Source organism: Leptinotarsa decemlineata, unplaced genomic scaffold, assembly GCF_025532065.1.
Source record: "Leptinotarsa decemlineata unplaced genomic scaffold, Ldec_3_MD MMD2_P_RNA_scaffold_2, whole genome shotgun sequence".
NCBI classification, from domain to species: domain Eukaryota; kingdom Metazoa; phylum Arthropoda; class Insecta; order Coleoptera; family Chrysomelidae; genus Leptinotarsa; species Leptinotarsa decemlineata.
In genome coordinates, this window is record NW_027412529.1 from 4,574,398 (window position 1) to 4,588,251 (window position 13,854).

At 35.0% G+C, this 13,854-nt stretch overlaps 2 protein-coding genes across 2 annotated transcripts; one reads left to right on the forward strand and one right to left on the reverse strand.

Annotated features, from left to right (window-relative positions):
- The first annotated feature begins 798 nt into the window (after window positions 1-798).
- Window positions 799-7,326, forward strand: LOC111517424 (PAT complex subunit CCDC47). Its single transcript, XM_023173584.2, is given in 5 exon segments — window positions 799-1,605; window positions 2,543-2,926; window positions 6,761-6,893; window positions 6,949-7,140; window positions 7,143-7,326. Coding segments are annotated over 5 exon segments (1,383 nt in total). The 5' UTR covers window positions 799-975; the 3' UTR covers window positions 7,187-7,326.
- Window positions 7,327-8,422: 1,096 nt separating this feature from the next.
- Window positions 8,423-11,535, reverse strand: LOC111517425 (cytoplasmic 60S subunit biogenesis factor ZNF622). Its single transcript, XM_023173585.2, has 5 exons — window positions 10,330-11,535; window positions 10,013-10,276; window positions 9,759-9,949; window positions 9,497-9,708; window positions 8,423-8,703 (listed from the first exon to the last, which is right to left on the reverse strand). Exons 1-5 carry the CDS (start codon window positions 10,628-10,630, stop codon window positions 8,589-8,591), a joined length of 1,083 nt encoding a protein of 360 aa, XP_023029353.1. The 5' UTR covers window positions 10,631-11,535; the 3' UTR covers window positions 8,423-8,588.
- Between the last annotated feature and the right edge of the window lie 2,319 nt (window positions 11,536-13,854).

Genomic DNA, 13,854 nt, shown 5'->3' on the forward strand with positions numbered 1-13,854 from the left:
ATCTGTATCTGTAGAATCTAATGTAAATAATAAATATTAGGATTGTACATTTTATTGCAAGTGAATGTACAGTATAAAGCAAGGTATTCTGTGGTCAAAAATCTGCTCCAGCGGAGCCTTCAAATATTTGATTTTGTGACAAGCGTAAAGTACTCTTATTTTGAAAAATCCCGGGAAATGTTATTTAGAAAAGTTGTTTGGCATTGAAAAATACATCTAGATTTGAATTCATGACTATCTAAGTGAAATTTCATTTTTTTACTATTTTTTTTAATGGGGACAACAATTTCTGCCAAAGCGATAAATAGACAGCACCCTGTATACGACGGTTCTATTTAAAAACCTGTAAAATTACTAATTACACAAATTTTATGTTAGCCACGGTCAATTTTTTTGAAAAGAAAATTCATTTTCAAAGTTTTCGGTGCAAAGTTGTTTTTATTTTTTGTTATCTTCGAAAATTACTCAAAATTATATAGTATTGTAACAAAAACTTAATATTCAATAATATCAAATCACAAAATATCAAAATAAAATAGAAATTTCTGAACAAACTCATTGATTTCCTGGAGATTTTCTTGTCCAAAATAAGTGTTTTAAGTTTCCCATAAAGTAAAATGTTTCCAAGAAAAGTTTTGGCTTTCTACTCTTTCATCCTCTCTGTCCTAAAAATTAACCTCTCCTAAAAATATACCAATTTCAATTAAACCATAATTTCATATTTAGGAGTTTTATGGAAATACCAAATACCCAGTTTTGTGGAACAGACTAGTAACAAGTGACTAATGTAGTGACAGTGACAGTTAGTGACGTAACATAGTATGAATTATTAACCTATACGTTTCCAATAAAAGGTAATTTCGTAACTGAGACAAATTTCAAGACACCTTCGTTTTATGTAATAACAAGTGTTTTGCAGTATTACTCTTCAGATGATATTTATCAAAAATCTTTAAACAAACTCCGTCAATTTTTATGATGACCCTTCGCCAGGTATTATTACTAGTGTTCCTTTTCCAAGGACTTTTTGCAAATCGTTATGAAGATTCTTCTGACAATGAATTTGCCGAATTTGAGGACTTTGACGTGGAAGACGAACTGCAACTGAATGATGATCTTTCAGACACTCCTAGAGAACCCATTATATCCCCAGAGAGTGATGAATTGGAGAGCGATGATCAAGAAATAGTAATAGATGACGACGATTCTGAATTCGAACACTTCCAAGACGTGGAAGAGTTCGAAGGGTTTGAAGGCAAGGATGAGAATCCTCCCATTGAACCGAAAATAACCATTGCAAAAGTTCCATTGAATTTCCGACAGAATTGGGATAGTTACTATCTGGAAATCTTGATGATGTCAGGTCTCATTGTATATTTCATCAATTTCGCCACGGGAAAGAGTAAAAATGTTAAGATTGCAAATACATGGTTCAACACTCATAGACAACTATTAGAAGACAACTTTTCTCTAGTTGGGGATGATGGATCGTTAGATAGAAATGAAAATGTTAGTTTGATTAAAGAGAGTGAAAATATATTCACTCTATGGTGTAGCGGCAGAACTTGCTGCGAAGGAATGCTTGTGGAGCTGAAGCTGATAAAAGTGAGTTCTGTGATTTTTATAGATTCAGTTTTCATATATTCTTTAAAGTTTTTGTCCTAATTTCAATTTATTTGAAAAAGCAAACATTTTAAAAGTACCTATTATGATAACTATAATTTTCGAAGATTATCATTATTCAAATAAAGGTAGGCAAACAACCTAAATACTACACTAATTGATAGTTGTACATTCTATGATTATCTTTTTGTTAGTTATGGCGGATTGTTAAAATAGTTAAATATTTATGTTAAAAACTTAAATATGACGAAACATTGACCAATTATCTAGGGATGTACAGTATTTTCTTTGCTTTTCATTGAAGGATATTTAAAAAACAGCTAAAAATGTCTTGCATTTCAGTTAGAGTATTTTATTTATTAATGCCACCAAAATGATGAATGTGGAAAGTTCAACACTTAATTATTACGCATCTAGAGACACGCCTTCAAAAACTATTTTATGCGATATACTTGTTGCATTTTGGTAAAACTGTTAAGTGAACATCTGGCAATAATGTGTTTCTTGAAAACGCAATGGATTTTTATCGAATATCGGCCGATTCCATTACATATGTAAAACATTTTGATACCAGTCCAGTTGGTTAACAAAAAAGCAAACGTAAACTGTAACTGATAATAAGGCGAAAGTTTCAATTATTTTGTCATAATTATTTTATGTCAGTGTTATCACGATTCACATCTACCTCTCAATTTACATAATCACTTTGTTGAAGATGCAAAATTGTACCGTCACACGAACAACGATATTATCCGTATCTAAAGTTTTTTAAATTGGCCAACGCAATCTGCTCTTGGCTCTATTAGTAGGGTTAACCATATGATATTTATAGACTTTTTGTATGAAAATTGGTGATTATTCATGAACAAATAAAATGGATCTTGAACATTTTTTCATTATTTGATATTGGTCTTTTCAGCGTCAAGATCTTTTGGCAGTCTTGTCAGGAATGATGCGTCCAACAATGGATCAGATTCTTATAACAGTAAAAATGAACAAAGAGGACATGGATAGCTTTGTTTTCTGTTTGGCTTCGAAAAAGACCTCTCAACAGTTGGTGAAAGAAATGGCCGACCTGAGCGTTTACTGCCCTGAGCGAAAATCAGGTGAAAAATATAATATTTCGTCAGGATTCAATGTGATGAGTGAAATCTCTGAGGCCGCTTTAGCAATATTGGATTCCAAGATTACAGCAGTACTGAATAGATATCCCGAATATGTAGATTATATCCATTTTTCTGACCAGTATTCCGGTCCCAAACAAACTGAGGAGAATAATATAAAATTACCAGAGACTGAGAAGGTGAGCTGATGAATATTCCATTTTCCCCAAAATGCTGTTGAAAATGATTTATTCCCAAAGAATCTTTCAAGTTTTCAGAAGGGAAACTAATAATTGAAATGTTTTAAACGGAAATTATATATCTTAATGCAGGTGTAATGAAGTCCAGAGTCATTATTAATAGTAATAATAACAATTATTGCCCAACAGATTATACAATAACCGAGAAATGTTAGAATAACAAAAGTTGAAGGAAAAAAGTGAAGGGGGGGCAAGTCTCAATGGTAATGATCTCACAGATTTTTGAAACTTCGATTTTCCTTTGAAATAAAAAAATTGGGTGTTACTTTTTGATGAATGAATCATTTTTCACTGAAACTACTGATGAGAACAGTGTTAGTTCATAGCACTTCATAGTACTTGAATAACCGCGTCCACATTTTCTCACAACTTTTTTCTCTGATAAAGTTTGATTAACCAGGCTTTTGTTCTGTTCTTTGACATTTTCCTTATTACATATTAATACAATAAATATTCAATCTATAAAAATGACTAAAAAAAACTACAAATAAGGCTAGAAACAACATATACCGGAAGGGTACTGTTGATTTTAGTTCTAGCCTTGAAGAAAAGAAGACTAAACTAGAGAAAAAACAAAGAAAAAAGAAGAGAAAAGAAAAGGAGGAAGGAGAGAGAGGGAAGAGGGAGAAAAAAAAATTTTCAGAAGTATAAAATCTATGAAATCAGTGACTTTCTGATTAAGCAGCGATGAGATATTTGTTGTAACAGCACTTAAATGAAGAAACTTTACCAACTTTATATTTTTGTGGAATATTATTATACAAACTATATATATTATAACTGAAGGATCGTCGATATAGAGTGGTTTGATGGGGCGGAGGAGAAAGTAACCCTTTAAACCTCAAATTTAAAGTATGTACATTGCTACGAAATCTTATTTTGTCATACAAATATGATGGACATTTGTTAATCAATATTTTATGAAAGAGGGTAGCCAAATGTAAAACACGTCTATTTTCCATAGTTAACCAATTGGTTTCCTTAAGTTTATATGAAATTCTGTCATATTTTCTTATACCATATATATACCTAAGACATGATTTTTAAACTCTCTCAATTCTTAAAATATCTTTTTTATCCAGGCATGAACCATACACAACATCACAATATGCAAAATGAGTCAACACAAGCGCATTTGTTGATTTTGTTTTCAAATTTACTGATAATAAATGACGATGAGGATAAAGTATTTTCAAATTCATGTAACTTCTTTGAACACATTTTGTGACATGTTTTGTAAACCTTAAATTCACGTCCATTTCGATACCTAAATTTTTTGCCACGTTCGTGGGGCATATTTCTGCATCCCCAATAACAATATTAATAAGTCTTTCCACCAAGCTACGATTAGTACCAAAAACAAGCAGATTAGTTTTGTTTGAATTGGTTTTGAGGTTATGAGCTTCAGATGCTGAAATAACACGAGCCAGATCTTCATTCAATTTTTGATTAGCAGTAGCAACGTAATTAGGGTTAAATGATAGATACAGTTGTGTGTCATCCGCATACATATGTGAATTACAATCTCTTGAAACAGAAACTAGATCACAAGTGTATAATAAGGGTCCAAGTATAGATCCCTGAGGTACTCCAAATTTAATAAATTCACCGCTCGATTTTCCCTTCAAAGTTTCTACAAACTGTGAACAATCTTTAAAATAGCTTTTAATTAAATTTATAGCAGGTTCAGAAAACCCAATGAAGTTCAAAATTGCAAATAAAATTGGATAACTAATATTATCAAAAGCTTTGGAGAAGTCTATAAGTATCAAAGCAGTCGTGTTACCTTTATCAGCAGCTTCGAAAATATCATCAGTTATTTTCAAGAAAGCAGTTGTACAGCTGTGTTCTTTACGAAATCCTGACTGGTTGATTGGTAAAATATTTAAGGAATTCAGCAAAGAAGTAGCATATCTATATTAATTTCATATGAACCTATGGCTCTTGTTTTTATTTCTAAAATACATTTGTAAACAATATTTTTTGTTATCGGCTCAAAGTGAAATTTGTTGATAGATATATTATTTTTTGAATTACTGTTATAATAATGAATCGAAGAGGTTTTGTATTAAAGTGTATAATATATTAAAATTCTTGCAAAGCGCTTTCGACTTTTGTCATCATCAGTGCTCACTTGTCAGGCAACTGTCACTTGTCAGGCACTGATGATGACAAAAGTCGAATGCGCTTTGCAAGAATTTTAATATATTATACACTTTAATACAAAACCTCTTCGATTCATTAATTCAAATAAGTGTATTCAGCTTTTCCAAATCCTTTTACTGTTATAATAATTCAATAACTCATTACTAGGTACAAAATGTTGGTACGAATTACTCAAAAAACATTTATTGATTTTAACAGGATCATTAAGTCTTTCTGACAAGTTATTTTTTTTTACGAGAATATGTGTTAAGATTTTAAGGTTTATTCCACAATAATTTAATATTATGGTTACCACTTATAACCTGATTAAGATATGCTTTTTTCTCATTTCTCATCATGATATTGGTTTGGTTTCTTAGTGATTTATAATAGTTCCAATCAGTAGTGTTCTTAGTTTTTTAAAATTTTCTAAGAGCTTTATCCCTCAGACCTATTATCAGTTTCACATTATCAGAGAGTCATGGTTGTTGAACCTTCCTGACTTTAACTTTTTTTACTGGCGCAACCGTATCAAATATGAGGAGCATCAAATCAGTAAAATATTTAACCTTGTCATTAACATCCTGAAAAACCAAAATGTCATCAAAGGGTGATAGTAACAGCAGTTGCAGCAAATGATCTCTGTCGATTCGCTTAAAAATTTTTATATGTAAAAAACTGTTCCTCATTTCTATAATTTTCATGATGAATTGCGCCGAAAACTAAATTATGATCAGAAATGTGAGATGTGCCGTAGTGATTAACTGTTGCTTCATTGGATACTATAATAACGTCAAGTAAAGTTGAAGTAACGTCAGTGCTTGTTGGCGTTTCAATTAATTGTTTTAAATTGAAGCTATCGATGCAGTTGAAAAAAATTTCTGTATTATTTTCAGCAAGACTCAAGAGATCGATATTAATGTCGCCTCCATATATTATTTCATCAGAGTCAGGAACGATTTCTTATAAAGTTAACTCTAGAATATTGAAAAATTCACAAAATTTTGATGTAGAACCAGGTCTATATAATACTCCAACTGCCATATTTTTCTTATTATATGTTATTCTTATCCATAACTGTTCCAAACAGTCATCAATAACTTTTTTAATTATATTAATTTTAAAATTAGACCGCAGATATATACCTACCCCCAGCCTCTCTATCATATCTAATGAACTTGTAACCATTGATTTGAATATGTTCATCTGGTATGGTATCAGAAAGCCATGTTTCAACAACTCCAAAAATATCATGGTTTCCTTGGACAATGAGATCTTTTATATCTGAAAAATGGATAATAAGAGATTTCACATTTAAATAACCAAAAGATGTATTTCATAGGTGAGAGTATATTACTTTGATAGTAGTTCAGAAAATACTCGCTGTTAATGAAATTTCTGGTGTAATGAACTCAGATTTTTTTTGATTCCTTTCGTTATGCAATGTTTCCTCTTTTATCCAACCTTCTCATTGCATTTCAGGAGTGGTTTCCAATTGAAGTATATGCTCAAGTTCTGTAAAATTCTGAACTATTTTTCATGACCTTGATGATACGAAAAATAAAATCAAATTCACTGATCTTTGAAAAAATTGAATTGAGAAATTGAGTTGATATAATTTTGTTTCAGGTGCTTAAGTTTGGATTCAATATTCCTGTGAAAGGAATGTCCCTTGAAGAGGCTTGTACCAAGTTGAACCCAGTGATGAATATGGTGTTTTATTGCATAGATAAAATAAAACGATTCAGATTGTCTAAAGAAGGTGAGAATCAAGACGAGCTCTGACTGTGTTGTTCTTGAACGAATATCCTTTTCAGCTAAATCGAAAGCTGACAAGAACCGACAACGAGTTGAAGAAGCTTTCTTGAAGTCCACGCATCAGGCTAGGGCCGAAGCGGCTGCGGCTAAGCGAGAGGAGAAAAGACGTCAGGAGAAGGAGAAAATTCTGGCTGAAGAAGATCCAGAAAGGCAGAGACGCTGGGAATTGAAGGAAGAGAGGAGGCAAGCCAAAAAAAGGGGCCAAAAATGAAGCAACTGAAAGTAAAAGCTTTGTAATTGGAGGGTTTTTGTTTGAAATTTGCTGTAGTAGTTTGGTTATAGAAAGGAAATTGAAAAGTTTGGAATATGTACACTGGTTATTGTTTTGATTGTAAGGGAGGTGAAAAATGCAAGAATAAAGTTGTAACTTCAAAATATTTTGTTTATTACATCTCAAACCGATACCATACCCGAAATATCATTATTATAGAAATGTAGGTTATTACGGCTGGTGTCAATTTTTTGGTTGGTTTCCGGGTTTTACCCTGGTCTTCTTTAGTCACAATTTCCAAGCTTTACAACAGCAACTGTGGCAGTCGTCTTCAGTGGCGTGGTCGAAGTACTTTTCTTGACCTATCAACGTATCAGTTGATACGGAAACTAACCAAAACATTGCTTTCATTCAGAGCAAGATCTGAACTTGGTGTGGTCATGAGTTACAAGTGATAACCTACATTAAAGAATTGGTGAAATAAAAAGTTCCTATTTAGAGGCGTACTGAAATTTTCAACTATATAATGATCCAGCTTGAAAACTGTATCTGTTTCAATAAATAAAACTGTCCTAGCGCACTTATTGAATAATTGTTTTATAATGTACAAGTTGAAAAGCTCAGCATAGCCTCTTGCTGGGCTTCTATTTAACTCAGGGAAAAGGAGTGTGATAGACTACTGGCGCTTGCTAGCTAGTGATCCATTTCGAATTATGATAAGCGAAACTTATATTCCTAGTCACAGCTCTTGATGGTCTTAGTTAAATATTTTCATGAGTCTCCAATATATGTTCACAGTTTTAACTGTTGAGCATGTTCAGTTTGTTGGTAAGAGGCTCAAAACACTTGAAATGTTGACAGTGGCATAAGGTGATTGTACTCTTGAGTCATTTAATTCCACAGGCATGTAGTGTTGAAGATTTAGTAAATTATTTTCAGAAAAATCTCTGAAAGGAATTTTTCGAACTTTATGATTATAATTCATCGTCCTAGCAAAATTGTTAAAGATGAAAATTGAGCCAAGATGATTCCCAAGATTCATTTCAACAATGTCTTCGTTAAATTTTTCGGTTTAGATATTACTAACAAAATAATCAATTTGTTATAATTTTCCTTTCAGTCATGTCACTATCCCACTTTTCTCTCCTTTTCAAATCGACGTATTTATTTTCATTTCCAAACAATTGTGTTTTTCACTTCAATTTCTGTTTTTTACTTCCAGTCGTGTTTGTGATTTCCATCTAAATTTATTTTCCAAAATATATTTTTATACATTTTTATTTTTACATAAAATATAAAACAAACACTTTCTCAAACTTTCTCCATAAAATACCTGATCATGTGTAGAACAAACTGATGTGGATAACCAAATTATGTTTCACCTAATTATAGAGTATCAACATAAATTATAGAACTAATAAAAATACTTCAAAACTGAACTTGTCTTCTGAAGTGTTTCTGGAGAATTTGGTTGTTCTTTAGTCCCATTTTCATCTTATATTTCGACTGGATCCTTTTGAGATAATGGATATCCCTAGCTTTCCTGAAAAAACAACAAGGCATATATCAGCATTGTGCATCCTAAACTACTTAAATTCGTACAATAAGAAATCTATAGTTCAGGAGTGAGTCTAAAAGGAGATGGATGTCGAGTTTACGTCTCCAACTGACCACCCTGTAAATTTAGTTCAGAAGCGAGAGCTTCTCAACTCCCCAATTCCTGATCCAACAACTGAAGGCTTGGTGGTACAGCCAGGAAATGACTGAGTCGTCTCCTCAAGAGCGGGGTACCTTATAAAACCACACTGCACCAAATTCTTGACCGGCGTACGTAGAATCTGTCTCAGGTGGAGCAACAAACCCCCCCATGAGCAGGTTAGCAAACGTTTGCACTCAAGTGATGATTCACCAAAACCAGAGGGGAAAAGGCCCTGCACGGTTGAATCTAAGGCATCGTCAGGTGTAGCTGACTTGCAAAAACCCTCATATGGGAAAGTTCTCGTGGGTATCAAGGTGGGAACCTTGCGACTTGACTATCCCATTATCTCATTAACAGAGCATATACTTTGTGCCGGCCCCGCTGGGGACCGAATCAGGTCTTTAGAGTTCGGCAGAGCCATACTTCTTCAGAGTTCAGCAGAGCCGTACTCTTACCATCTGACTTGAAAGACCACACACTATACAAACTAATCGGCTTCGTTGAGAAGCTGTGTTCATTCGGTAGAGTGTGAATAGGTGTGAGCTACAATAAACCCTTCCGGGTTGCGGCGGAGGGTTGAATAAACCCACTCACTTTCGACCTAACCTAAATTATATTCAACAGATTTTTCAAATACCTGGCAGCTGCTACTTGTTGAGTCTCTGTCCAACCCAACGATCTATACTGAGCCAGTACCTTATGCAGTTTTTTACTATTTGACGGAACTGCAACAGCTCGGTTTGGATTTAAGCTCTGTTTATAGTACCTCATGAGGCTTCGGTGCCCAACTGTGACTCCAGATGGCAGCACCAGTTGGTAGTCAGAAGTATCCAGTTCATCTACAGAGACCTGAAAAATATCTAGTTTTGAAAGGTGGAATCTATCAGTTGGAGTTCTACCTCTTCATCTGGATCGATGTCGTGTTCAGCATCAGGATAAGAGGAGGAATAATCGTAAAAGTCTGCATACTCTGCTAAGGCCACCCCTTCATGAATCATTTTGCAGTGTCCTTTGTCCAACATGTGCTGCCTGGCCGAATCAGCCGAATGAAAGGTTTTACCCTTTTCATTGCACCATAAGCACATGAATCCTAAAAAAATATTTAGCGGTTATTTCATCTTCAAAAATATTTTGCTTTAATTGATAAACCCACCATCAGATATTTTCTCCCCCAAATATTTCAATAGACCTTCCACATCTGTGCAATATTCAATATCTGGTATGAAGAAGGAATGGGCAACAGTCATATGTTCTAAATTTTTCAAGAAGTTACGACTGTGGTGCAAACAGAAAATGCAGTCATTATTATCTATGGGATTTTCGGTATCGTCTTCCCACTCGTCAGAATCAACTTCTTCAACTTCTGGGTCATCTTCCATGTTACTTGCAACTTCCTGATCATTTCCATTCTCGGAACCTGGAAATATCAATGTCATTGCAAATCATATTAGTAATAGATATTGTACTTACTATGAGCACTCCTAAATTCATTATCCTTATGCTTTTTTGAATTCAAGTGATTCTCAAATGAATTCTGATTGTGGAACGACTTTTGGCAAGATGAACAATATATGTCTTCATTTCTTTTAGAAACATCATCGGCATTTCTTTGGTTCAACACTCTTGTCTGAAACTCTTCTGCTGCAACAGGAGGCAGTTCTGCAATTTTTCTTTTAAGATTATACCGATGCCAATCTGTTTTGAAATGCTGTTTGTGTATTTCTGCATTTTGGAATAATACCATACAAGTGTGACAGGTTAATGAATTCATTGTGGAAATGTATTTCCTTGATAATTATCTTATCTTCTCTTGAATTTTTATAACTTCTATAAACTTAACCTCTCTCTAGCTCTCGAAGTTCACTCACTTCACTCAAAGTTCTTGACCTTTGCTTCCAGATAGGTGCATTTAGCCAGCTCGATTCGGATGATTACAGCTTGGTCTGATTATGAACCATGCTGTAATCCAAGACTTGTTTTCTTAATTAGATTTGGAAATAAAACTATTGTCTTCTTCATAAAATAGTATTGTTGCGATCCCACTCCCACGTGGACATCCAGTGTCCGGCCTCCAACCGGCGTGAATGGGAGCAGGTATTATAAATATTTTACACAAACAATTTTTATTAACACTATTATTTTTACGATTGCTGGCTCGTTATAAAACAGCGGATATCACAACACAAACTCAGCTCTCTAAGTTAATGGACGTTGCTTCCCAATCTTCCCACTCGAGCGCATTTGTCCAGGCTCCTCCTATCAAATTGACATCAATTTGACAGAAGCTTCGTCGGGGGGGCGCAGCGGTCTTGCTCGAAGCAGTGCTGCCACCCCTTTTTATCACACTTTTTATAATAAAAAAGCACACTACTTTTTTATTGTCGCTTACTGCTCAGGAGACCTTTCGATTTTTAACATATATTTATTGGGTCGCCTTCTCTTCGGGAGACCTTCGGATTTTTAAATTCACATACATGGCTCCTTTACGTGGTTATCCGAACCACCTCGGACTGGATAAAGGGGCCCTTAAACTTTACTTTTTAAAACTCTCACACATTTCAGTATTCATTACAAATGACTAGCACAACACAAAACGGAGCTCCACGATAGCACATGGCATCCGCGTACCTTCTTTGTGGACGGACGTTATCAGCACATCCGTCCACTACCACGGCCACCACGAGACTGATCTCTCTCTAACCAAAATTAGCTTTTGCCACTTTTTCACAGTGATACTGTTCCACAGGCACAGAATATTAAACTTAAACAATCAAGAGCAGTCAGTATGTCTACACTTCTGTAACCTAAGCAAAGAAACGAAAACAATGAAACGTAGATAAGTTGCAGTGTTCGAGTGCAATAATTTAATCGTCCAACCAATCTCTGAGACAATTTTTGCTCGAAGTAACCGCTGCCTACATGGCCCGGGAACCCAAGAGTTCTTTGTTAAGTTGTCTAGGACTAGGAACCCCAAGAGTTCTTCGCCACGTTGCAGGTGGCTTTGGGAGTAGGAGGGACAGATACTCATTCTTTGTTTATAAAAAACAACAAATTGCCGTTATATTCTCCTCAGAGAATTTTGTGTACGTTCGCAATAATCCGGGTGGTATTAGGTTGTTATCTCTACAACCAAATATAGAGCTTACCGTAGATATCTTCAACTTAATCAATATGAAATTTTTATTCGGAATTCATAAAACTGTTTAAAAAAAAACAGTTTCGAAAAACAATCTATTTTTACTTCACTTCAATAAATAATTGAACAAGTTATTTTCCATTAAAGAACAGTCGTTTCTTGAATATTTATTCACGGCGTGCTCCAAGCGAATGCTCAATGATTGGCCTGTGGTTTTTTGGAAATAGGTGGTCCTTCTTTGGCTTCGGGATATGGATAACCGTCGCCTCCTTAACGGGTACGGGAAGTGCTGCAGTCTGAGTATAGCATGTATGATGTTTGTTTTAGCTGCTATACCTTTTCGTTGTAGGACTTTCAGGGCCCGGTTTGTTATTTGGTCTGGGCCTGGGGCTTTCCTAGTAGCTACAAGTCTTACGATGTCTTTCACTTCCTCCAGAGATGTTGGTGCCAGAGGTTACGCGTTGTTCCTTCGCTGTTTTCTGAGTCTACGTGCCGTTGTTTCCACCTGTATCTCTATTTCTTCTACTTCGTCCGTGAACGGGGCGTCGTTTATTAGGTCGTTACTGCTGTCCGTTTGCGTTCTTGGCGAAGTCGTCTTCCTTGCTGACGGCTGCTGTCTAGGCCTCTGACTTTCCGCTTGTTGAGGCCTATTCCTGTTGGTTGTATTTGTCTGGGCTTGGGAAACATCCTGCACCCCCTGTAAGTTGCCGGGTGCGCTCCCAGACAGTTTGCGCATTTGGCTGGTTTCTGGAATACTTAAAAAATGATACATACATGGAAGATATCAATACTAGTATTTCTAGTATGAAAGGTGTTTCAATCAAAGCGTTCGCAGAAGTTATCAAGGAATTGTAGTTAGAATATTCATCTGATAAAGTAATTAACACAGTCTACTTCAACAATCAGATTCAAAGATTTGCCCCTCGATTCATGAGTTCTGTCCATCAAGACACCCACGAATTCCTTCTATATCTTTTAGAAGGTTTACATGAGGACCTCAACAGAATTACTGAGAAATCTAAACCGATCTTAACTGAGATTGACGAAAAATTGAGCGATAACGGAAAAGCACAAGAATCCTGGCAGAGATATTTGAATATGAATAACTCCAAGATTGTAGACTATTTCGTTGGTCAATTAAAATCCATTATGAAGTGCACACACTGTGGACACTCATCAGTAACCTTTGATCCTTTCTGGGATTTATCTCTTCCCATACCACAAAGAACTGGCCAATTGAGTTTGTCACATTGCTTGGATTCACAAGAGAGGAAACTCTGGATGGAGATGAAAAACCAATGTGTTCGAGGTGCAAGAAAAGAAGAAAATGTACAAAGTCCTTATCAATCTATAAGTTTCCCCGTATTTTAGTAATTCATTTGAAAATATTCTCTCCAACGGAAAGATTCAGAGGTGAATTGAATGTTTCCATTGACTTTTCTTCAGATGGATTAGATATGAGCAGTTATGCAGCAGACAATGTGGCTCCTTGCCATTATAATCTATATGCACTTTCCAATCACAGTGGGACTACTTACAAGGGACATTACACAGCATATTGCAGACACCCATATAGTGGCACGTGGCATGAATACTACGATTCACACGTGTTCCCAATTTCGCCATCCAAAATCACTTGTGAGCGATGAAGCATATGTCCTCTTTTATGAACAGGAGGGAACGAAGCAGCACCTTTGATGTGATTTTTTTTTCTTCTTTCCTTTTTTTTATAATCTTAGTTCTTTGAATTGATTTGTATTTCATGATTGTTCCAAATAAAGTTAAATATAATGCGCGTCGTTTTGATATCAACTTCGATACCCGTCCCTCCTACTAAAATTGTGGATGATTTAAAAAAT

Excerpts from the sequence above, each read along its gene's own strand:
- LOC111517425 (XM_023173585.2), bottom strand. The coding sequence starts at position 10,630 with ATGAATTCATTAACCTGTCACACTTGTATGGTATTATTCCAAAATGCA. Across the intron at positions 9,950-10,012 it reads GGGGGAGAAAATATCTGATG|GATTCATGTGCTTATGGTGC; the intron begins GTGGGTTTATCA and ends ATATTTTTTTAG. Across the intron at positions 8,704-9,496 it reads CAACAAGTAGCAGCTGCCAG|GAAAGCTAGGGATATCCATT; the intron begins GTATTTGAAAAA and ends TTGTTTTTTCAG.